General features: G+C 33.9%; 6 protein-coding genes across 12 annotated transcripts in view; 3 read left to right on the forward strand and 3 right to left on the reverse strand.

Annotated features, from left to right (window-relative positions):
- Positions 1–2,583, forward strand: part of LOC148230891 (uncharacterized) — a 155,579-nt gene extending 152,996 nt beyond the window's left edge. For all 7 annotated transcript variants that reach the window (XM_088193837.1, XM_088193836.1, XM_088193835.1 and 4 more), the window contains one exon: positions 81–2,583. In XM_088193837.1, the coding sequence (XP_088049963.1) occupies positions 199–1,260 (1,062 nt within the window). In that variant the 5' untranslated portion in view covers positions 81–198 and the 3' untranslated portion in view covers positions 1,261–2,583. The remainder of the gene's footprint in view (positions 1–80) is intronic.
- Positions 1–11,154, reverse strand: part of LOC148230892 (uncharacterized) — a 54,275-nt gene extending 43,121 nt beyond the window's left edge. The window contains exons 1-8 of the mRNA XM_088193829.1: positions 11,106–11,154; positions 10,143–10,276; positions 9,615–9,815; positions 9,310–9,544; positions 6,246–6,379; positions 4,152–4,353; positions 3,950–4,081; positions 2,599–2,789 (exon numbers count right to left, since the gene is read on the reverse strand). Of these exons, the coding sequence (XP_088049955.1) occupies positions 2,599–2,789; positions 3,950–4,081; positions 4,152–4,353; positions 6,246–6,379; positions 9,310–9,544; positions 9,615–9,815; positions 10,143–10,274 (1,227 nt within the window). The 5' untranslated portion in view covers positions 10,275–10,276; positions 11,106–11,154. The remainder of the gene's footprint in view (positions 1–2,598; positions 2,790–3,949; positions 4,082–4,151; positions 4,354–6,245; positions 6,380–9,309; positions 9,545–9,614; positions 9,816–10,142; positions 10,277–11,105) is intronic.
- Positions 11,155–11,856: 702 nt separating this feature from the next.
- sro (SDR family oxidoreductase shroud) lies at positions 11,857–13,104 on the reverse strand. Its single transcript, XM_088195858.1, has 3 exons — positions 12,678–13,104; positions 12,282–12,614; positions 11,857–12,212 (listed from the first exon to the last, which is right to left on the reverse strand). Exons 1-3 carry the CDS (start codon positions 13,000–13,002, stop codon positions 11,857–11,859), a joined length of 1,014 nt encoding a protein of 337 aa, XP_088051984.1. The 5' UTR covers positions 13,003–13,104.
- Positions 13,105–13,546: 442 nt separating this feature from the next.
- Membrin (golgi SNAP receptor complex member 2) lies at positions 13,547–16,016 on the reverse strand. The gene is made up of 4 exons (XM_088194068.1): positions 15,826–16,016; positions 15,485–15,590; positions 15,236–15,425; positions 13,547–15,163 (listed from the first exon to the last, which is right to left on the reverse strand). The coding sequence occupies exons 1-4, from the start codon at positions 15,957–15,959 to the stop codon at positions 14,955–14,957; spliced, it is 639 nt and encodes a 212-aa protein (XP_088050194.1). The 5' UTR covers positions 15,960–16,016; the 3' UTR covers positions 13,547–14,954.
- A 350-nt stretch (positions 16,017–16,366) lies between these two features.
- On the forward strand, positions 16,367–17,647 carry LOC148230896 (phosphatidate cytidylyltransferase, mitochondrial). The gene has a single exon (XM_088194500.1). It carries the CDS (start codon positions 16,431–16,433, stop codon positions 17,418–17,420), a length of 990 nt encoding a protein of 329 aa, XP_088050626.1. The 5' UTR covers positions 16,367–16,430; the 3' UTR covers positions 17,421–17,647.
- Positions 16,367–25,357, forward strand: LOC148230895 (uncharacterized). Its single transcript, XM_088194499.1, has 6 exons — positions 16,367–16,445; positions 17,773–19,041; positions 19,198–19,522; positions 19,643–19,792; positions 24,859–24,934; positions 25,005–25,357. The coding sequence occupies exons 2-6, from the start codon at positions 17,775–17,777 to the stop codon at positions 25,161–25,163; spliced, it is 1,977 nt and encodes a 658-aa protein (XP_088050625.1). The 5' UTR covers positions 16,367–16,445; positions 17,773–17,774; the 3' UTR covers positions 25,164–25,357.
- The last annotated feature ends 58 nt before the right edge of the window (positions 25,358–25,415 follow it).

The following is a 25,415-nucleotide window of genomic DNA, read 5'->3' on the forward strand; positions in this document are numbered from 1 at the left end:
CAAAAGGCATTGGGGAGACGTGCTCACATTTGACGCCAAATCGTTGGAAAATCATTAACCTCGTATTTTTTATTTTTCAGATCTGCCGTTCGTGCCAGAAGTAGCCTCGCGGAACGAAAAAACATATTTGGAGCGATGTGCGGCGGTTGAGCGTCGAGGTCGGGCGGCGGCAGTGTGTCGGGGTGGCGCTGCGGTGTGATGACGGTGATGCTGGTGCGGCCCGCCCGCTCCAGCGGCACCCCGGCCCGTTGGGCCTCGAAGGCGTCCAAGGCATGCGGCCCCGCCGACGTCGGCGCGCTGCTGGCCGACTGCAACGCCGCCAAGGCCATGCGCTATTACCGGCTTTGGATCTATACGTGCAACGGCGCGCTGCTGCTCGCCGTGCTAGTGTTCTGCGCGGTCGCGGGCCGCACGCTCGTGGCCGACTACCGACGGAGGCTGGTGCCCGGGTTCGCCCTGCACCAGCCGAGTCTTCTGTGCGCTGGAGCGGCGCTGCTCGCGCAAGCTGGTTTTCTGCAAGCAGTCGGGTGCGCCGGAGCCCTGCGGTTGAGCGAGCGCTTGCTCAACGCCTACTGGCTGATGATGCTGGCACTTCTTCTGGGGGACGTGGCGGTTGGCGTCTTCTGGGTGTTCCGACTCGAGCAGCTGTGCCGAGAGCTGAAGCCGGGACTTCGCGCCCGCTTCTCTCGAGACTATGGAGCGGAGCCGGAGTTCACCGCGCTCTGGGATCGGCTGCAAAGAGAATCGCGTTGCTGCGGCGTACAGGGTGGACGTCCTGGCGACCCCTGGCATCCGTGGCACCCGCCCGGCTCGGCCAACCTCAGCTCGGTGTCGCCCTGGCCACCGAGCTGTTGTGGAGGACACGCACCTCCACCGTGCTCGCCGTGCGACGAGCGCCTGCTAGCGTGGGTGCGGCACACCGCCGACGTGCTGTTCGTGCTCGGCTACTGCGTGATAGCGTTCCTCAAGCTGTGCTTCTTGGGCATCCTGCGCTACGAGATCCGGGAGATGATCCAGAAGATCAAAATGCTGCAGAACGAGCTGAGCGCGGCGGCGGGAGCGGAGGCGGGAGCGGCACCGCCTTCCGTCAGCGCCAACGGCACGGTGCGTGGTGGCGAGCGCGAAGCTCTTCTGGGAGACTCGGACGCGACCAGCGGATGCGCGTTGCTGCCCGACGACGCCATGGAGATGCGCGAGCTACCGCCGGCGGGGTCCAGGGGCCGCCAAGGAGGACCGCCTCCAGCCAACACCTCCATCTGACTATCATACTACCTGGAGCAGCTGTTCGGCCGGCGCTGGCGGGTGCCCCGGCTCGAACGTAGCGCCCGCTAGAGCGAAACGAGCTTATCACGTTCAATTAGTGCCTGACGCGCGTGAGCATCCGTCAGTTTTCACTAGTCGTCTAGACTAGGCGACAGTAGGTTAAAGACGGACGATTCCCCGCTCCGACGTCCGTTCTATACTTAAACGTAAATATAACATATTTATATACACATACGATGCGGGCTCATTGTCGCGTACTCGCGCGAGCTTCTCTAAACTATCGTCTATTATTCAAGTTCATTCAAACTGATATTATTCATAATAAAATCGTGTTCAAAATTGTATAACGAAAGCGTTTATATCTACAACGATGCACTTAACTACTCTGTATTACTAGACACGTTTCAGACGAGGTTTTTCCATGTTATTAGTTTGGAAAATGCCTTACCGCAAATCTCGACTGATGCACATCTCAAACGTGTAACTTTTCAATTCACATCACACTCAGTACCCACAACTTGAATAAGTACTTTGTATATATATACATACATATTTTTTCAACTCCTCCGTAACGGAGGTTATCGAAGTTTCAAACTGCGCGAGAACTTTACAATGGACCCGTACGAAACATACGTACACACTTATACGCATAATAACTCTATACGCATAAGTGTGTATATACCCGATTCGAAAGCTTTAAATTGTAGGTTTATCGAATTACATAGCGTAAAATACATACGACACCTTTATCGTTTTATTAGTCTTGTTGACGTTACGCGTTTACGTTTCGATCGCTACGACCAAAGAATCATCTCGATGCGAAATCGTTCTTATATTACATATTATGTAAAAAAAATGCACATATACATACATATTATTATATAGCTCGTATGCGTAATTATATCGTTTTTTCATTCATTAAAATTATTCATACATATTATTATATTAACTTATATTTAGTGATTTATGTTCGTATATTACAGTGTAAACGATACGTACGTACGTATTTATTATAAATTTATATACATGTATATTCAAAAAAAATAAAAAGGGCGTTTTAATTGGTAAAATAATCGAGCGCTAAGGTTTCGCTTATGAATGTATAAAGAAAAAAATGTTTAAAAAATACATAAAAAATAAAAACAATAAATCTAGTATATCGTATTATTGTATACAGAATGTAATATGAAGAAAAAACATGTATGTGTGTACATATGTTGTATTATAGCTTAAACATATTATATTATATATCATACAAGTTGATCGAACATTATAAATCAAAAATGAAGATAATAAAACTTATATTAATTATAAAAAAAACTACTTATCACTGACCTTTATTTCCGACTCTAATATCTTTATCGTAGAATCTGCATTTGAACCGCCGATGACAACTGGAGAAGCTTTCGCCTTAGAACTCGAGTCGATGAAAACTTTAGCGTCGGTTGGATTCGAAGATCGTAGCTGATTTAACTCTACAGCCAATCGAGCTCCAATTTTAGCATTATTTTTAATCAAAGCCATATCTGATGCATGGTTAAGAATATATATTTTATAATTTTAAGTCTGATTCATATTTAATTTGTTAACTGCGTTAGACGTGTATACACCAGGCGCGTACTGTGAGATATTTTCCCTTTCGCACGATCGCGTGCTAAGTGACGAGAGTGAGTGAGAGATAAGGGCGTGCGGAACGCATGTAACACACGCCCTTATCTCTCACTCACTTGCGAACAAAAGGGAAAGCATCTCACGGTACGCACCTGGTATACACGTCAATCAAAAACTTTGTTTCACTGCGGTTGGCTAAATTACTATTTACTACAAAAACTACAAATTTTAGTAATAAATAATACAAATATCATTTAGTGGTATAGTCCATTTCTATTACCAATAAAATGTTTTTTTATAAAAAAATAAGGGATTTTTACAACTAAATTCCGCAGTTAACTAAGGTTCGGTAATTTTTCCAAACACGAATTTCGCTGACAGATTTTTGCGGACAGGAACTTTCCGGACAGAATTTTTACGCACTCTTATTATTTCGGACATTGATTATTCCAGATAAAAAATATTTTTAATATTTTCTTTGAAAAAACGAAAGTAAACATTTTGATTTTTGAATTTTTAGCTATCGAGTTTAATGTAGCAAACAACTTAAATTAAAATAAATGAAGATGTTTCGATTTAATAAATCAATCCAATCAAAACATTGGATTGATTAATTTCATAAAATAACATAAAATAATATTTTTTAGATAAAATAAATAATTATGGTTCATACATTTCATAAAAAAAATCACGTGACTCAAATAGGCGATAGGGATAAAACGAATATTTTTACAAAAATTATAGTAAAATTTAATTCATTTTTTATTTGATATTATGTAGAAAGAGTATACATACTACCATCTCTCATTATTATTTAGAGGCAAACTTGATCCCAGTATTTTTTAAATGAAAGAAAACGCATGACCCATATCAGAATCCTAGGCCACTAAATATTGTTCTTTCAAGACTCGTAAACGAGTCCACGGGCGTTAAGCTGTTAATATAATAATAAAAATATTTTTTTGTCTAGAATAATCTATGTCCGGAATAACCAGAGTCCGAAAAGTTCCTGTCCACAAAATTCGTGTCCGGAATAATCCTGTCTGGAAAAATCCGAGCACTGTTAAAAGGATACTGGTCTGTAATGAAACTCCTTTGGTTATCTCAGCGACTGCTGATAATATTGAAGGAGTCAATTCCTTTCCTTTTGCACCCATGCCTTCTGCCTTCTCAATAGCTTTTTTTATGGCATCTTCCATTAAAGTTTCTGTACACAAAAATATTTAAATAAATAGTAGAAAAGCACTTTAGTATCCATCCAATAATTGAAAACCAACCGTCCATCGAAAATTCCTTCGGCACTGGCACTGCAATCAAAAGACCCGACTGCAATTCTAAATCGATAGTAGCTTTGACCATCAGGGCGACGTCTCGGATTGAATTTACCCAGCATGGAGATTTGAATCCGGATCTTCTAGTGTAAAACGCTGGAAAGTCATTCGTTTCTCCGTACGTAGCGACGCATACTCCTTGGGTCTCCTTTATTTTAAATGGATAAAAAAACGTATGACTCATGAAAACTTATATAAATGCTAATCGAGTTCAATTTTGCGTACACGTGTACATACATACAATTTGTATGGATATAACGAGGGTAAACAAGTTTCGAATAATTAAATTCCTTTGGGTATTTTCGAGCTTTGTGTAACTTATATTGTAGGAGAATGTAGAATTAAAGGCAGCCTATACATATGCTGTACAAACTTTTCTATTATAAAAATATAAAATATTTACAGAAATTTTGTGATTTATTTATATTGCTGTAGCTTTTATGGCTTTATAGGGCATTATAAAATAATAAAACTTGCGGTTCAAGAGGTTGATCGCAGCGCATTGTTACGGTTGATAACTCGCACTTAAACTGACTATACTTCAGTATAGTGCACTTATGGAAACTATTTATATAATAGATTACAATTGAAATTTATTATTTTATTACATTCAAATAATAATTGTATATTAACCAGCACTAATATTAAATGTAACGCAGTGCATACAAACATAAATATATGTACATAAAATATAAATAATTTAATAAAATAATAAAACACAGAAGACATAACAATATATCATAAATAAAATAACGATGACTTTCCCATACATAATACTGACACAGATTAGACCATTGGGAATTAGCTTATTTTAATGTACGTTCACTTTCAAATTAAAATTTTTACACAACAACAAAATTTCGCCATTTACCGTCAAAATGATAAAGGGGAAATTTAAAAGTCTCATCAAAGTTTAAATACACGTCTCTCGTTGTAAAACGTTTAAAATCTCAACTACCATCTCCGCTGCTACTAAACTAGATTATTTAAATATTTGAGATAATATATTTAAATATAAAAACAGATTATTCTTCACAAATATTAACAACTGACATATAATATATTGACATAATAAATTACTTAATTTATCGCGAACAATTGAAGCTATTTATAAAACAAAAACAATACAAAAAAATATATTCAAATCCTTTCTAACGATTAAATATTTATTAGAAAAAAAAACACTACGAAAATAATTGATCATTATTTAATGATGCTACAGGAAAATTAAACCAATATTAGGTAATTTTTATTGATTTACTAATTAAGTTAAAAATTACTGAATTGATGATTACTCAAAAATTCACTATCATATTTATTGACAAATTAAATGTACAATATATAAAATAAATGTTACATAAAACGAATTGTTTGTGCAATATAACAATAAAAATTGTGCATTAAATAAAAAAGATTGAACAACATTTTCTTTGTAGTGTACATTAAAATAAATAAGCTGTGCTATATTAGCATTGGTATAGCCAACGACCAAAGTAAAGCAGCATTGGGTCTCATTTGTATTATTCTATTGCAATTCGTTTTATGGAACAAAGTATTTATTTAAATGCACATACCCCTTAAAATAATTCACTGTTAAATCGCACCCATATTTATTCAAAATTCTTTTGTATATTCATACAAATAAATAATGAGTATTTAAGTAAATTATCTCAACTTGTGTAACAGATTGGGCCCTCAGTCCCTAAATTCACTTCGTTACCTTCAATCCGCAGTTTTTGTCGTCCCCTCGAATATTACACGTTTCTTAATTTTCACTAAAAAAACTCTCATACCAAGAACGTATACATTTTCAAATTAAATTTCTACTCCCATAGGCATTTTCCCACTTGACCCAGCGCCTGAAGGGGCCAGAGCATTAAAGCGGTAGCGCATTTAAAAGAAGCCAATTTTCTTCTCGGTGAAAATTCAAGGAGAAACGCCAAAATAGCGTTCTGCCAAAAACTTCGCCGCATCCGATGCAAATTTTCATTCGTCTCGCAGGTTCGTAATGTATGTATAATATAATACAATTTCACTCACCAGAAACTCGAGGGTCCTCCCGATATCGAGTATCGATTTGACTCCGCTGGATACCACGCAGATTGGAGTTTTTCCAAGTTCGACCAAATCTGCTGACACGTCCATGGTGTCTTGTCCCCCCCTGTGGACGCCCCCTGAGACGGGCACACAATAGAGAAATGAGAAATTGAGAGAGACGAGCATGACAGTCGCTTATGTACGTTCCATTGTAAACGGGCGCGTGATGCGGACGAAAACGCAATACGACACACACAATAAATTACGATACAAACTGGTCGTGAATTTTCGCCAAAATGTGTAATTATATTCATGATAATTCGATGCACGATCCGCGAATTGTCCGCAGTGTTTTAGAACAAACTACTATATATAAATGAACCGACGACGAACGCAAATAAATAACAAAATCAGTAGTTTAGTTTTAAAAGGGATGGAAATAGTATAGGGTGGAAAGCTAGAAGAGAAAATTTTAAAAAATAAACTAAGGAATCCACGTATGTATAGATTTAGTCAAATAAAGATATTATATTATTTGATTTCGGGATTACAATTGACGATCCTTCTTCTTTATATACTATACATGTTATATACTAAATAGCATTTATTACATCGTATAACTGCTGTTTCCTTGTATTTTTTTCAATTGATAAGGATTATCTTTCGTCATATACATTATGTTTGAGATCTTAGATATGCATCTAAGATTTCAAACCAACGCGCAAAAAGCTTTCAAAAAGTCAAAAACTGTTGAAAACAAACATCATTCCAGAAGACCAGTCTCATCAACAAGCAAAAATTACGAATGTATGGAAAATTATGAAAGTAACTACCATACATAAAAATGGAAAACAAGTCTATGATAAAGAATTTTAGGCCGGTGATAATCTTATTAACACTAGTCAAAGAATTCATTGTCATAATTCATAAGTATGCCTCCGACCAAATCGAAGGATATTTGATTTATCAACAGCATAGTTTTCATGTATCGACATTAATAGTAACGAATTAGCTGTTTTTTGCAAAAATCTCGATATATGCAAATTGCTTTGAAAAAGTTTATTAAGTCTCAATTTTTTTTCCATAAAAAATATGTTCGATGTGGGATATACACAGTCCAGAGATTCTTTTTATGTGCCCTCAAGTTCTGCGCTTAAGTTCTGAAGGATTATTAGTATGCACTATACAGGAACATTAATGTTGATTAGCTCCCAAATAAACACAGCTATCCGACTTTTTAACCATCTGTCGAATAGTATTGATTTGTTCTCATTCAGGTACTTGCAGCTAATTGACGCATTTTTGTATGTATACATTTTTTCTGTACATGATGCATTAACGTAAAGCTGTAATTCCTTTTACGTGTATTTAAATAAATAATTCCATATACTCTAGGTATTACTGGTAATACTGTGATACATATTGTATCAAAAAGGGCATTATTGATTTGAATTTACTTAGCTTGAATTTAATTTATAACATAATGCTATCTAATTTTAACTAGTAAAAGTTGCAAAAAAACATGTTATTCATATTATGTAAAACTCCTATATTTCATATATTATCGTATAAAAATTAATTTATTATTGTTTATAAAAGAAAGTCGAAGTATATGTTCTGATGTTATGCAAATTTATAAAAACCAGGTTTATATAATATATTTAATAAAATACTGTTATGAATTTATCAAAAAACATACCTACGATTTCAGGTTCACTTTCGATACAAAAAACTTCTTCCCACGATAAAACAAAAAGTTAAAGGAAATATATACAATGCAACACGCTACAAAAGACCTTCAAAAAGTTATATAAAGGTAAATAAAAATATTTTGCGATGAAAAAGATCGCGGAAAACAACTTGTTTACCAAAATTTAAAAACAATTCTTGCTTCTAGTGTGGGATTTAAGATAATATTTTTCCCTACGGGTTTGCTTTAAGAATATTATATAAATACCTAATAAATACGTATAAAAATGATACTGTATACCAAATTTATATACACAAAATAAACATAACACATTGTAAAAAAAACTTCAAAGTAAAATAAAATAACCGTTGGATTAAATAAATATAATTTAATATTTGTATTCTGTTAAAATCCAGAAACCGAGTAAAATAGTAAATAAAATAAAGTAACCCATTTAAATTTAAATTAACTATTTTTTTCTCTTTATCGATAATATTGAATATGAGCAATGGTGGTATATTTCCAATCCCTATTCGCGATAAATCAAAGATTAATTTGCATCAAATGGATTGACAGTTTTGAATTGGCCTACACATACACAGCTAACATAAATATAACTAATAAGAGTATTTGTGGTATGTGTGATCTGCGAAAAAAATAATAAGTCTGTAAATTATAAATTGCCAAAAAACTAACACCAAAATCATGTTTACTATAAATACGTAAATCTATGAATAATTATAAATTATACAAAACTAAACATGGATCAATTTTTCATTTATATTTCTCTCATTTTCACTAAATCTATAAATTATTTTATTTATACGCGGTCGAAATTGTAATGTTTCAAAATAAAATTGTGAAAGTAGCACAAAAGGAGTGCCAAAAAAGTACTATTTAATTTTGTTGAAACGCATATTTTTATAGTTAATTTAGATCGATTACCTAAATGAGATTAACAACATACATCCAGCGAACGATAAAAACTTCCCTAATTTGATTTAGTCCATCTATAACGTTTCTTTCTATTCTAAATTAGAGCACAGAAAAAATGCTACTTACTCCTAAAGTAAAGAGAACGAAAGTCGTAATTAATCTTTCCCCATTTATCTCGAACGTGCCAGAACGACAGGGCGTGGATTTTTCCGAGAATCTTTGAAAGATTGTTAACCTGATGTGCATTCACCCCGTTCTTGGGCGTCGCATCTTAGGTTTAACGAAGTGACCTATTTATTTCGACCCGTATTCTTGATAAGGGTTGAGGAAAACGCGAGACAAGGGACCGAACCTTTTTAAAGTTTAACACGAGACACGCGATATACAAATAAGAAAATAAGTTGAATATGCCATTCGATACATTAACTTAAATTAACTTACCTACGCCTCCCGTTACGAATATGGGAATTTTCATGGCATGAGCAATAATCATGGTACCGGCCACCGTAGTACCGCCGTCCAGTTTCCTGCTCATGACGTAAGGTAAGTCTCTCCTGGATACTTTAATCGGTCCATCTTTTTTTGATGCACTGGCAGCCAACGAGTCTAAGTTATCAGATTCCATTCCAACATTTATGATACCTTTCATGATCGCAATCGTAGCAGGAATGGCCCCCTGTTCTCATAGCATGAATCAATAAAAAAATAAACCGAATTATACCATAACATAATAAAATATTAAATACATTATCTCTTATTATCTGCTCTACTTCTAGGGCAGTTTCGATATTTTGCGGATACGGCATCCCGTGAGTAATGATCGTCGACTCGAGAGCGACGATTGGTTTCCCACCAGCGATACCCTGGGACACCTCCCGAGACATTCGTACGAATTTCTTGTTCATAAATGATGCCACCGATCTCTGGGACCACTGCTTGATGAATATCTGAAAAATACATTGGCTCTTTTGCTAGGCGCAGGCGATAAGGGCTCCGAAAGGTCGAACCGATCGTGTCTGAACTTTGAGTATTTTGAATGCCCCTCGGTTAAATTGTTAAAAGCCCCTCGACGCCAGGGTCAAGTTCCGCGAAACAAACATGCCAAAGTCCCGATAAAAAGTTTGCGTTACGTGCCTTTGGGCTTATGAAAAGTTTCGGGTTGCGAATTCAACTTTTTAATGTTTGAGCGAATATTCAAGATTCTAAGCACTTCACACAATAGAATTGCTTAGCACACAATATATAAATTCTCAACTTCGAATAATCTCGTGTACCTTCATCGATGATCTTCGCAAAGAATTTGGACTGAAAAATGTGGAGACATTGCGATATTTAGCTGTGGATGCTAATATTGATGTCGACTTCATAAGCGTGGCAATCGGTTGACGCGTGAATAGAGACGACATATCTATAAATAATAAATATTTTTTTAATCATCCTAAGCATTAATTGTATACTCATGAAGACGTCAAAGGAATACTGAGGTAAATACATTTTTTTTTAATGTTCATGGTGAAGTGGGTAAATGATTTTACCTACAAATGCAGCAAAACTTCTCCTTTTTTCCTTGACGTTTTCTATTTTAATTTTTTGTTGAATTAAAAGCAGATTATTTTAAATGGTTTATATTATTTTTATTTATACTCGAGTTAAAAGCAGATATTTTTTCAAACAAATATGAAATTAAACTAATAGTTTTAAGTTTTTGCCTAAATTGAATTTTACCTTAATGAAAAAAAGCTATATATTTATGCTGTGAATGCGTTTGAAAAGAATATATTTTGATTTTAAATTTATATTAAAATTAATATAAAAAAACATTGATAAGACGCAAAAAATACAGTAAATCTACATATTCATTAATTTTACAATGTAGAGAAACAGTTAAACTAAAATAAAACGATATTTAAAAAAAAACACATAATATTGAATATATAATATTTATTTAATACATATTTACGTTATTAGTATATTAATATTGTAGCAATAAAATATTTAGCATTTTATTTTTCATATAATACGTTTAAAATAATGCATATAGTTTACATAAGAACTAAAAACAGACAATTAATGTATAAAGAAATTAAAATTTAATTATCGAAACGCATTAATAAAATTACAATAAAAATTTGTTTTATTTTTTTATAAAATGGTTACATTAGAACATAACAACACGGTCAAAATTACCAAACGAGACTATTCATAATAATTATCACACAAAGTTATACGAAACCCACCTGCACGTTTTAGGTTATGTTTACGTCTGTCAAATGTGACATTACTAATAAACCCGCATATTTTGGGCCATACACAATTTAAAATGTTTCGTTTTTAATTAATGTAAATAATTGTTTTTAATAAATAAATAATTTTTAAAATCAATAAAATACCTTTAGCTAGGGCTGCCATATATCCTGTATTTTATTATCTTTTTCCTCTATTTATTTCAATCTCATTTTTGTTATATACTTTCAGCGAGTGGAATATCTGACTTGTCTTAATCACTGATAAAATATTGTATGATAAACGTTAATAAATAGACATATGCATATAAATAAAAATATCCACGATTTATAATTATTATTACAATCAAATCAATCAATATATTAATTATTTTCTCCTACGTCCCCGTGATTCACTTTTATTCCATATTCATGCCTAGAATATATGACAGCCCTAACATTAACTGAATATACTTAAAATAATATATATTTTTACATTATTTTACTAATAATCATATCATATGCGTATTTATTCCTAAAATAAAATTGATTATAATTATAATTAGTAATAAATATATATTCTGTTAATTAATAACCTATACCATATTAAAATTTTAAAAACTAATAAAAAATATCATATAAAACATTGATAAACATATATGCATATATTCATATTTCTATTAACAGTATCTCTTTCTCCTTTTTATTAATGAATATTACCATAAGGGATCTATATTAAATACACATACATATATCATAGAGTATCTTAATATTCAAAATTATATTCGGGCTTTGGAAATGCCATAAACTTCTCAACTAGCCAATCTTTTATAAAATATGGTGAGTATTTTATTAAATTGTAATATAATGTGTATTTTAAAGGCTCGCAGAGATATACATACCAAGGATTTGTATCTAAAACTGTGTTTACTAGTTGTTTCAATAAATTTTTATCATCCATGGCTTCCGCAGGTCGAGGAGAACAAAAAGTAGACAAGTAACCCATAACAGATCTAATTCTATCGCTATAAACTCTCCTTTGTTCGATGGTCAAAGATCTCTTCATTTCTTCACCGTGCTCCAATTGTTTTGCCACAATATTTGTTTTCGTAAACATATTGCCTTTAAAAGTAAACCAACGTTATTAAAATAGTAAATCTATTCATAAAATATGATGATTATTATAAATACCTGGAACGAAATTTATAACATGAATTCCAATAGGTTTCAACTCCATTCTTATCGCTTCAGACCATGCCCTTAACGCTGCTTTAGTCGAGCAGTATATTGACAGAATTGGAATAGGATACATACCGCAATGACTATTGACAACAATAATTCTGGGTTTTATCTCTAATATATCTTTTTTTAAAGCTGTTTGGCGCAAGAGAGGCAGTGCCGCTTTTGTGATACGAAATGTTCCTAATGTATTAACAGACGTTTGTAAATTGATTGTAATCTCTGACTGCCATTCAAACTCGCCGAAGATCATAACGCCAGCATTATTTACTAACGTATATAAATCTATAAAAATGAACATAATTAATATATTTAGCAATTTGATAAAATGTTACATGTTAATCTTACAATGATCGGGATTGTTTTCAATAAACTTTTCAATATATACAATCGTATTCTTCACGCTGTTGTCGATTGTAATGTCCAAGTGCGTTTGATGAAGATGATATGAATGCGAGCTCAGATCGCGCATTTTTCTTGCAACTTGACTTTCAGGCCCTTGCAAAAAACCAGCCACAACCGTGAAGCCAATTCTGATCATTTCCAAAGCAATACTAAAACCTAATCCACTATCACATCCTGTCACCAAAATTACCATCTTCTTATTAGGCTTAATTTGCTTATTATCAAGCCTCAATAAGCTCTTAATGTATTCCCACATTTTGTAAGACATATCAACTATTGAACACCACAAAGAATTTTACGAGGTGTTATCCCTTTGCACGACAATTCAACACTGAGTGAATAATGATTTCTCCTTACATATAAATGAGTATTTTTGAATGTATAATATATAAAGGAAAATGTTTTTTAACAAGGGTTCAATATATGTGAATACTTAAGAGTTATTTTAATACCAAATAATTTACAATTGCAGCCTATCCATATAATAAATTATCAGAAATACAGTTTTAAATAAGCGATATGAATAAAATAAACTTGGTAATAAGAGAGAAATATTAAAAAATTATTTTATTTCGGTATGGATAAAATAATTCTACATATTTAACCATACTAGTGTTTTATTTTAAATATATTTGTTTTATATACAATTTATTATACATGCATCCCACACAAGACTAGCTCATTTATTATTGTCATGATTTTTTATTGATGTGTTATCAATACATATAAAACATCGCTTACAATATACAGATTTATCTATATAATGCAAAATCAATGACTATATTATATATTGTTGATGTAAAAAAAAGTTGTACGTAGTCAGAATACATATATTTATTTTATAAATACATAATACATTTTTATGATATAAATCAGTGAATTAGATAGAATCTCAATATTAAAACATAAATCAGTGAAATTAAAATATAGTTTATTTATTTATTTTTTTAACAATATATCACAATTCTATCAATTTTAAAACCATTATAATTAACAACACTAATTTCTAACCATATTTTGCAAATTGATTTCAATAACCTTGTATGCGATTATTTTATACGTACATATTAAAATCATTCTATGAAATATAAATCTCACAACTACACATAAAATTAAGTTATTTGCATTTATTTTACAATATTTCCCATTTTAACGATATTTATTATTTTCATTCTAATGCGGGGCAAACTCAATAATCCAAACTTTGATAATGTTATCAGTGAAACGTTGATTAATTTTAATAAATACAGTATAATACAAAGTAATATTTATGATTTAGATCTATTTATGTACAAACATTAAAATTCAAACATAATTTTCTATAACATACATAATTTTACACATTATAATAATTTAGGCTAGTTTATAGATCATATATTAATATTCTTCATTAAACATATGAATCAGTGATATTACGCAATTAATTTGAGGATGATTTAAATGAGCAATATATATACTTGGATGAGTGACCAAGTATTGACCATGTGATGTCACATTATTGCCAATTATACCCTAATATTTTTTATTGAAGATAGATATAGTTATTTAATGCTCAGTTTTTATTATTATAATTCACAAACAATTCGTTTTATGAAACAAAGTATTTACACATATTTCTTAAAATAATTCCGATAAATCGCACCCAATTATTTTTAATATAAGTTAACAAAACTATTATAGTTTAAAATACATATGAAATCCTGCTGCAATTAATGAACTGAAATAAATACTAACACATGATAAAGTAGTTTTATTTACTCAACAATTTTTTAAACTGAACCATAATAAGAATTTACCCTTTCATTAGCCTAAAATATGGTCGAACTGTATTACAAAATAACTTGACACATTTTTTATTAAATTTATATAAAATTAAAAATCGGAAGTTATACATAAGATATAAATATATGATAAATATTTTGCAATGATAGTAGAAATTTCATCACAACATTTTTACTTTATAAAATACTAATGAACATCCTTTATGGAATGATGATGAACTATTCTTTTCAATTACATTATACATATGTATATGTATATATCAGGAACGTACGGTAAGATAGTTTCCCTTTCGCTCGCTCGCTCGCGTGTTAAGTAATGCGGACAGCATGCCCTTATCTCTCACTTACTCTTGTCACTTAACACGCGAGCGAGCGAGAAGGAAAGTATCGCACCACCCGGCCTTTTTTTATATTAAATGACAGTTGTGTATAAATCTATTTATGTAAAATACTTGATAACAATACCAATAACAGACAATGTAAGCAACATTCCACCGATCAGAATAAGTTTGTCTTGTCTTGCACGTTTTTCAATTAAAGTTATTGTCGTGTTCGATAAACCCAAATTGTTAACAATATCTATAAGTCTTCGGTGAGCTCCTTTCAAAGTTTCACGTTGATTTCTTAAATTGCTGAGAACGTTAGAACCTAATAAAATATAATTATAAAAGTTATATTTACATTTGATTGATGAATTAATTTATGCTTAATATTCATTACCCGTCATTAGCATATCGTCAACTCCGCGATGTGCACTTTGGAGCGATTGATATTGAGCAGTGCTCGAATCGACTTGAATCGTATGATCTTGAGAATCGTTCGAAGTGAATCTTCTGCTCAGAAGTTGCTCTCGTTCTTCTAATTCCTTCCTCACTCTGTTTCTTCTCTCTCGGATAGAGTTCAGAGCTGCCTAAAGAAAAAAATAGATTAGACAAACAATATAATTTAGGAAAAGTAAATGTAACTTACTTGGATATGTCTATTATCATATTTCAGTTGATCACATCTCATCTTCGCAATCTGTCTTTGGGTTACTGGCGCTTTGAAAATTAAAATATCAAGCCTGTCACAGTTCCTAGCAAAACAATTAATAATATTACTAGTCTTATTCACTTTTTTATTATCAAACTTTTCAATTACATAATATTTATTTAAAATCAAAGAATAAAAATTTTATAACTATAGAATAACTACTTGCGTTAACAAGTCATGTCCGAAGAATCATGATTGTCCGATAGTAATAGATCTTCTCACTTTTTCAACGATGGGAGTCAAGGTAGCAAAATAAATATAAAGTAATTTGAACTTACGAACTAATTGCATCAATTTTCGATTGGATTTCATTTTCGATTTCTTCAGAATTCGGGGGTTTTCGTTCAAGGTTTTGAAAATATGATTGCGTTTCTTGGATAAGTCGACTAGTTTGGTGGTAAAGAGCCTCCATTTCGATGAACTGACAGCTGTCTGACGGACACGTGTATTATTTGTATTTTATTATATGTAGTCATAAGTCACAATATTTCGTCCATTTAAAATAATAAAAGTACACGTTTAAAAAAGCGTCGAGGAGCACTTGTGCGAAATGCTGTAATAATATTTTTTGTATAAAAATATTTTTTACCAGGTTTCCGAATTTTTATAATCATTAAATGTTAAATTTCAAAAAATGAACTAAAACTAGGCGCACCATAAATATGAACCTTTAAACTAATAACTGAAGCACGCTATAATGGTATATAACATATTATAATGTGTATATTATTTTAAGAGTCAACTGGTATGCAGTATATGTTTTTTATCGACTTCGACAATTAAATATTTTTTTACGGTTGCCGATTTTTGTACAATGGCAGCCCCGCGAAGTGACAGCGACTGCGGAGACGAGCAACTCCGATCTCTTGCGCGGTGACCGGCGATGAGCGCTGCTCAGGTGGGTGTGAAGGTCGCGGGAGCCGCGGGCTTCGCCGTGCTGCAGCGGCTGCCCCCGGCGGTGGCGTGCTGGGCGTACGGCTCGGCGGCGAAGCCGCAAGCGGGCCGCTCGAAGAGCGAGACGCCGATGCTGGACCTTTTGGTGGTAGTGGCCGACGCCGCCGCCTGGCACGCCGACAACTTACGGCGCAACCGCCGCCACTACTCGGCCCTAGGCGCCCTGGGCCCCGCGGCGGTGGCCCGCTATCAACGCTCGTTAGCCGCCAAAGTCTACTATAACACACTGATACCGTTACCCGAACTCGACCTCACGTTCAAATACGGCGCGATCACCTCTGAAGACCTCGTAGAGGATTTGACTCAATGGAGATATCTCTATCTAGCCGGCCGGCTCCATAAACCGGTCACTCCCATCTTAGAACCCAGCGATGTTGGCTTAAAAGGCGCATTAGAATCAAACCTAGACTCTGCCGTCCGAGCTGCGTTGCTACTCCTTCCTGAGCGATTTTCACCATACGATCTATACTACGCCGTGTCCAATTTGAGTTACTCCGGCGACTTTCGGATGATATTCGGTGAAAACAAAAACAAAGTAAAAAACATAGTCATGCCTCAAATAGAAGAATTCCATCTACTATACGAACAACCTTTAATGCGCCTCAAAGATTTTATACAGCGAACCGAAGATAAGATAACACAGGACGTGTCGTCGGATGCGAAATATCAACACTTATCCAACTTACCGTCTCATCTTCGGAAGACTGTGCTCAAAATAGCATCCAAGAACGACTCAACATCGGAGACTGACACGTTAAAAGCCGTTTCGTCAAAAAACTCCAACAAAATTGTGCAACGTGCATTGCAAAATATAGTATGGAATTCAAGTGTAACACAGTCTATTAAAGCGATTTTACCTGCTGGTTTTATTAAGTCGTTGAGTTACAGTTTTAAGAAGATCAAAAAGATGTTTGTATAGTTTTGCTAAATAGACGTGATAGCCGAATAAATCTAGTCCTAGCTTGTTAGCATCTTATTTTTACAATCTGTAGAATTAAACATCCGAATTTATATATTGATGATATAATTATAGTAAAGTTTTACAAAAAAAATGTGTAAATTTATTTTCATCGTACTAAATACACCAACCTTTACTTTGTTTCTTTTACTAAGTAAGCAAGTAAAATAAAAATATTAAAAACTAAAGGAATATTCTATACCTATCTTCCTTGCCTTTCTGTTTTGAAAAAATGTACAAAAATATTTTTTATTTTGTACAATATTTTCAATTAAAATTTATGTATTTTATAATTGCTTTTCTTACGTTTCAGCCATGTTATCAGACGATTCCTCCTCCGATTCTGACACTGGAATAAGATTCAAAACCGATTCTACTCGACGACCGAACGCCAGCAGTGATGTAGATCTAATAAAAAACGACAGAGGAAGAAGCGATAAAAGATTTAACAACGAACGAACAAATGACTCGTACAACAGAAACGATTCACGCTCCTTTAGAATAAGAGACAGATCGCCGATTCGCGACGATTGGAGCTCCAGAGACAGAAACCGATCGGACCCTCACAAATCGAAGAGTTCTTCTTACAATAGAGAAAAGTCAAATCGAGAAAATGGAAACTCTGACAAATACGGATCGAGCAGTAGCAGATTGCGCGACGAGGATAAATACGCTCACGATAAAAGATCGGAAAAACCTGAGAGAATCTCGAGAGGCAATAAGTATGAAAGTGAGCGAGGATCGCACGGAAGTAAAGATAGATTAAGCGTAAGAGATAGAGGTAATATTAGAATTAACGATGAGGTAGTGTCGAATATACGAAACGCTATCAATCGACATCTTCAACCGTCGAAGGCTGAACCTAAAGGCGAAAAACTTAAAATCGACAGAGTGAGCAGCGCTTCGGATGAAAAGCGAAAATCGCCTAAGAAATCGCTCAAATGCAATAAAGAAGTGGTAAAAGAGCGTAGTAAAAGTCTCGAAAAGGACGAGACTTTTATTGAAAAAATATACTTGTCGGACGATTCTAAATCGTCCGACGCCGAACCTAAACCGGTCTCGTATTATAATATGAAAAGCGTGACGATAGACGATCAATCCGATTCCTCGATCGGCGAAGACGAATTGAGAAAGGAAGTTTTACTATTGAAGCAAAAACTCAAACATACCAAGGATAAGAAAAAATCTAAACACAAAGACAAAAAGAAACATAAAAAATCTAAATCGTCCAAAAGCGAAAGTTGCACGTCTAGTAACAGCTATAACAATTCCGAAGATTTACCTCCTAAGAGCGCGGTTCTCGTCGATCCTATAAAAAAGAAACAGTGCGAGGAATCGAACGAAGAAGGAGAGATTGTGAGCGATTCGGACGTCTCCGAAGATACAAAATCTGACCAAGACTTAAAAAAACTCGAAATGCCAGATTTGAGAGAAAAATTAAAAGCGAAGACCCAAGACGTAGTGATGGGACCTTCGTTGCCGCCGCGGTTAGAAATGGTAGAAGAGAACCAGGACAGTCAAGTGGAAGGCCCGGCGCTTCCTCCACATTTGATGAAATCAAAAAAGCGACAAAAAAACATGGGTAATTTCTTTCTGACCGAAACTTGCGAATCCAATGGTTATCTTTTCATGGTCAATAAATGAAAAGCTGACTGGTGAACTCATAGTTTTTGGGAAAGAAACTTGTTATTTCATCAATTAAGCAATTTTATGTGTACTAAATTGTATCATATTTCAGGACCTACAATATCAGAAGATCATAGAAAAATTTTGGAAGAAGCTCTAGACATAAATGAAATTTCGGACAATGATGACGATGTCGAAATAATCGGGCCTTTACCTGCAGGATGTGAAGAAAAGTGGTCTAATGCCCATAAAAATCTCGAAGAAAGAGCGTTGAAGCTTAAGATTGATTCGATAGAAGTTCAAAAACCCAGCGAATCTAAAGCAGACGTTAGAGAAGAGTGGATGTTGAAGCTACCTGAAGGAAAAATTGCGAGTTTAGGATTAGGCTTGATCTCCAGACAGTTTCGAGCAAAAGAAGGCCCCGATATGACCGATAGGTATTTGTTATAATTAAATATAGAAAAACTAAGATACTTATTTTTCAAGAGATTCGTCGTGTGATCTCGAGATGAATTCTTATCCTTCAAAATAATCCAACATATATTTAACTCTCTTAGGTCGAGTTGGACGGATGACCCTCAACAAAAAGCCTTAAAAGCTGCGGGAATAGTAGTCGAAGATGAAGAGACCGTTAGAAAGAAATTAGAGCAAAATGCTGTACTCGATCATATTAAGAAAAGAGACGAAGAACAAGAAGCCGAAATCAAGTGAGTATTATATAATATATTCGAGGGTGAGGCATATGAAAACCTTAAATATATATTATTACATAATGGATTGAACGGCGTAATATTTCTACATAATTTAATACAAACTTTTCCGGCACTCGTGCATTACTTACTGCACTTACTCAAAAAATGTACTACCAAACTTATGCCGTTTTCTACTTGTACACTTGCTGGTGTAACAGACATGCAACACAGGACCGAAATTTCAATCGTTGATCAATTTTAACAAGTTTCTACTTTGCCATTTTGTTGTATGCCTACTTCGTACCCTTACCTGTCGTCAGACTACAAACTATAATACATTACTGGTCAAAAATGTAATACTAAAACCTGCAACGATATTCATAGTCAAGAATCCACCATTATTTCTTTTAACTATTAAAAATATTGTTACCCAATTAAAGAATAGACTATTTTCTGTATTATTCATTATAATATTATGGCATATGTTTTGTTTAGACTCGCCCTTTTTTATTGCTGTTGCTTATGGCAACAGAAATTTGTGTAAAAGAGTGGTGTGAAAAAATATCAGTGTCGACCGTTCAACGTCGATTAAGGGTAGCGAAACTCGGAAGACGAATTGAAAATTTTTTTTAAAAAGTAATTTTAGAAAAGCAAGTATATTACACTATGGGCAGATATTTAAACAGACCAGGTTTATTTTCCAACAGGGCAACAATCTCAAATACTTTCTACAAATAAAATAATAAATATTAAAAAATATAATTTGGTCACCCCAATCGCTATATTTAAATCTAATTAAGCTTTTATGGGATGAGCTTGATCAGAAAATTCGCCAGCACACACTAAATTCCCAAAAATCCTTATGGGAACGACAATAGAGTGAGTGGGCTAACATATCAACCACTGCATTAAAATATTTAGTTATTAGAATGTCAAGAATAGTTAAAATCGTGTTATCCAATAGTACTAGATTTTCTGATGAAAAGGCAATTAACCCTTACACTGCCGAACATTCTAATTATATCAATAAACAAACATTTTTCATCGTATTCTTGGTAATATGAAGTAAATAAAACTTATTATGCACTTTAATCAATTGGCCGGCCCGCGTGTTCACATGTACACACACATGCACGCGAATGACACGCAGGGTCATGCTTCCACACTGAGACAATTTTAATATATAAATCTGCAACGCATTTTTTCGTCGTCTGACACACATCCTGTTATAAAAATTTACAAATCGACAACATTTCTTATATATATAGAAAATCAAATATATCGTACACAAAAATAATCCTAATAACCAAACCATTTGTGTTTGATCAATGGTGTTTACGAATTATAACACGCTCTTATGTGGTAGAAGAATTTGCAATTGTTTGTTGTTGAAGGTTGTCATATTTCTTTATATTTAAAAATAATGAATAATAAAACTTGATAGCAAGATAAGATGTTACATTTAACTATATATAATTATATGTATAATTTATAATATATACATATGCTTCTTCTTCTTCCACGGCGCTACAACCGGTGATCGGTTTTGGCCTTTCCACCTAATTTCTTGTAGTGTCTAGAAAGATATATCTTGAGTTTTAGTATTTCTTCCGCTATTGTTTGCATTTTTCCTGGTTGTAATATTGCACATTCCAGGTTCCAAAATTGAAGTTCAGTCCTTTAGATTTCGATCGTCTAGGTCAGAGGTCGGCAAAGTGCGGCTCTGGAGCCGTATGCGGCTCTTTGGTCCCATAAGTGCGGCTCTGGCACAAATATCCACGGGCATTCACACCAGATTTAAAAAACAAGGAAATATGGAGCTCTAAATTCGAACGTCTTTGTGTTGATTTGAAAAATTATAATAAAGGTTTGCTAAATTAATAAATAGATTTGGCTCCCAATTTTTTTTAATCGTTGTAATGTACATATTTGGCTCTTTGGCTAATAAGTTTGCCGACCACTGGTCTAGGTCATTGTTCCGCAAAGCGTGTGCCGCGGCACACTGGTGTATCGTGGTCATCAGTTGGTGTGCCGCGGAAAAAAGTCAAGGTTTTGTGATGATAATACAGTTAACTTTTACGACATTTAACTACTAAACACCCATCGATAGCTAAAAAAGACAAAGCCTTTTTTCAACGTTTGAAAGACCAGTCTAAGAAACAGGTAACTCTCATGAGTTCGTCTTTCAAAACATCAGACAAAGCGCAAAAAGCAAGTGATCGTGATCGCTAATATGCTAGTTAAATCCATGAAGCCTCATTCTCTCGCTGAAACTTTAATTACACCTGTCTGCAAAGAAGTTGTCAAGATTATGATTAGCCAAGAAGCCGCTAAGGAAATCGAAAAAATACCAGCGTCAGCAGATACAATCGCATTAATGATATTTCTAGTGACATTGAATCAACGTTAATTAAAAAATTAGGACTTAGTGGAGTTTTTGCGCTACAAGTATACGAGTCTACTGATATCAGTGGTCACTCCCATCTCATCTCAAATGTGAGGTACACTGACGGATGTGAAATAAAAGAGGACTTTTTATTTTGTCTGCCACTACCTGGTGTGTGGTATACCACAGGAGAAGAAATATTCAAAGTAAAAAAGCAGTACTTCAGTGACCATAATTTGGAATGGCATAATTGCATAAGCATTTGTACAGACGGAGCAGCAGCTATGACGGGAAAAATTAGGGGATTTGTAACCAGGGCTTCTGAAAAAACCCTAATATTAAAAAAATGTACATTGTTTTTTACACAGGGAAGCACTGATGACGAAGTCTCTGCCTGATGAAGTATTGCCTGTCCTACAAGAAGTTGTTAAAATTGTCAATTACATCAAGTCGCGACCGCTAAACTCTCGTCTATTTAATGCAGTGTCAGGAAATGGGAGCAGATCATCAGTCACTTCTGTTTCATACAGAAGTACGATGGCTTTCTCGCGGAAAAGTGCTATCTCGGATTTACGAGCGAAAAATGAGACCCATACGTTTTTAGATGCCCAGGGTTCAGATTTTGCTTCTGTTTAAAAAAAGAAAAATGGGTAGTAAAACTTGCATATCTGGCGAACATATTCGCTCATTTAAATGAGCTCAACAGAAAAATGCAAGGCAGGAATTCTAATATTTTAACGTTTTCGGACAAAATTGAAAGCTTTCGCGCTAAGTTGGTGTTATGGATCAGCCACGTTGTCAATGGTAGTAATGAAATGTTTCCAAATGTCATGGCTGCCGATTCAAAAAAAAAGTGCAGGCTTTGATAGTGAAACAATTGGAGCTATTAGCAGAAAAAATGAACTGTTATTTTTTTAAGTGTGACCTGCAACCTATGGACTGGGTATGAAATCCATTTTCGGATAACATTTTCCTTGGACACTTACCGTTAAACGAGCAGGAAGAGTTCATAGTTAAAAACTGATCGGACATAAAACTAAAATTTTCCGAAGTAGAGCTAGCACATTTTTGGCTGATATAAAAAACTGCTTTCAAAGCGTGCTGTTGCAATTCTATTACCATTTGCCACAACCAACTTATGCGAATTTGGATTTTCAACTCTCACTACTATTAAATCGAAAAAAAAGAGAACGCCTGAGGACGATCAATGAAGAGATGAGAGCAGACTTATCAACGATTGCTCCAAATTTTGATCGCCTGTCAGTTAAACAGGCTCACATTTCTCACTAAACATCTTTTCATATTAGGTATATTGAATTTAGTAATAAATAAATATTAAATAAACATTGCTTTTTTCTTTGGTGTACCTCTAATATTTCTTGATTTGATAGGTGTACCTTGAACACAAAAAGTTTGCGGAACACTGGTCTAGGTCATAGTTTCTTAACCGGTGGTCCGCGAAGACATTTAGAATAAAATTAATTTCACTGATTTTTAAATTGATTTTGTATTAAAATTAATTTCACATCTGTTTTGTATTCACTTGTATTTGCATAGGCTATTTAGAAATCGTCTTATCGCAGGTAGTCCTATTTTTATTATTTCGATAAACGATCGAATTTTATGCTGTATTTTATAGATTTTTAAATTATATTTCTTGTTACTGACTATTTTAATATACTTAAATATGGTTATATCAGCATACTGTGTTGCAAAATTAATTGTTTTGAATAAAAAATCAATTGTATAATCTTTTTTATGAGTTTTGAAAATAAAATAATTATTAATATTTGCGCATGGAACTGGAGAGCCGCATCTTGACATCAAAAGAGCCGCATGCGGCTTGCGAGCCGCAGGCTGCCGACCACTGGTCTAGGTCATTATGAATCGGGGCGGATTTATTATTTCTCTGTGATTTTTTCGTAACTATTTGGATTTCTCCACGTTGGTTGGTTTGCTCCACGATAGAAACCCTCCTCCTTTATCCGAGCTTGGGACCGGCAAGAGTGCAACATATCTACACATATATGTACACATGTATATAATAAATAATAAACTTTTCGGCCATCGTGACGCATTGGGGTAACCTGTTAGGTCACCGTGGTCTTAATTTAATCTAATTAAATAAATATATTACAAATAAATTATAAAATAATAGAACAAGTAAAATAAAATGATTCAACGACAAGGAATCGCTTTTGTTATTATAATCATTATTTAATATTTACTAAGAGTTTTTATTAATATTTTATTAATTATATCTTATTTAATTATTACAAACAATAAAAACCAATCACAAAAGCAGTTGACAATATTAAAACAGTCGAAATAACGTATAACTATATTCACAAGTATTTAAATCACAATAATTATTGAAATATTGATGACATAATTTAATTTCGACTCATTAATTAAATTATAAAAAAAACGAATTTCCGCGACGCGTTTGTGCCAACCCTAAAAGTGGCGCTGCAGTAGCAAGATTAAAACCGCGCGCAAAATACAAACGACTAAAATTAAGGCGTGACTTTATAATTATATATACCACTGTGAAACGAAGATATTCCTGTCGAAACTTATACCAGTAAAATTGTATTTTCGTCTATAATAATATATTACGTTTTCATTCAACTCTCTCTCAGAAGCCTTAAATATAATTATAATATTGTATAATATATCGCTAATCTTTTTACAGAAAACACAAGAAAAAAAATAAGCGAGACACCAGCCTGTTAGATTTGCATCAAAAGAAACTGAAAAAGAAAAAGAAGGTTTTTATATTTGCGTTTCGTTAACGATTTAAGATAAAGAATGGAGTTAATGTTGAATTATTTGTTGCAGAAGAGCGATCAAGACAAAGATAAACAAACAAGAAGACCTTTCGATCGCGATATTGATTTGAAGGCGAACAGATTTGATGAGGCTCAGAAAAAAGCAATCTTAAAAAAGGCTCAACTTTTAGATACGAGGTTCTCCAGTGGAGAATCTAAATTTTTGTGAATACTTTTTATAATTATAATTTTTTAAATTAAATTAATAAAAACACTCTAGTGTCTATATTACAAATGAAAAACCAACTAATATCCTGTGTGCCTGTTCAACATTATTATGACATTAAGTATGATTTTTTAGTTTTATATATTTTTTATTTTGTCAATAAGAAAAGCAATGATAATAAAATTAATAAAACCACATTTCGTTTATGTAGTATCACCTTTAACTTCGAAAAATGCATTCATAAAATGACAATAT

Source organism: Plectrocnemia conspersa, unplaced genomic scaffold (assembly GCF_051122295.1).
Source record: "Plectrocnemia conspersa isolate PC_06_02 unplaced genomic scaffold, ASM5112229v1 ptg000010l, whole genome shotgun sequence".
NCBI lineage: Eukaryota > Metazoa > Arthropoda > Insecta > Trichoptera > Polycentropodidae > Plectrocnemia > Plectrocnemia conspersa.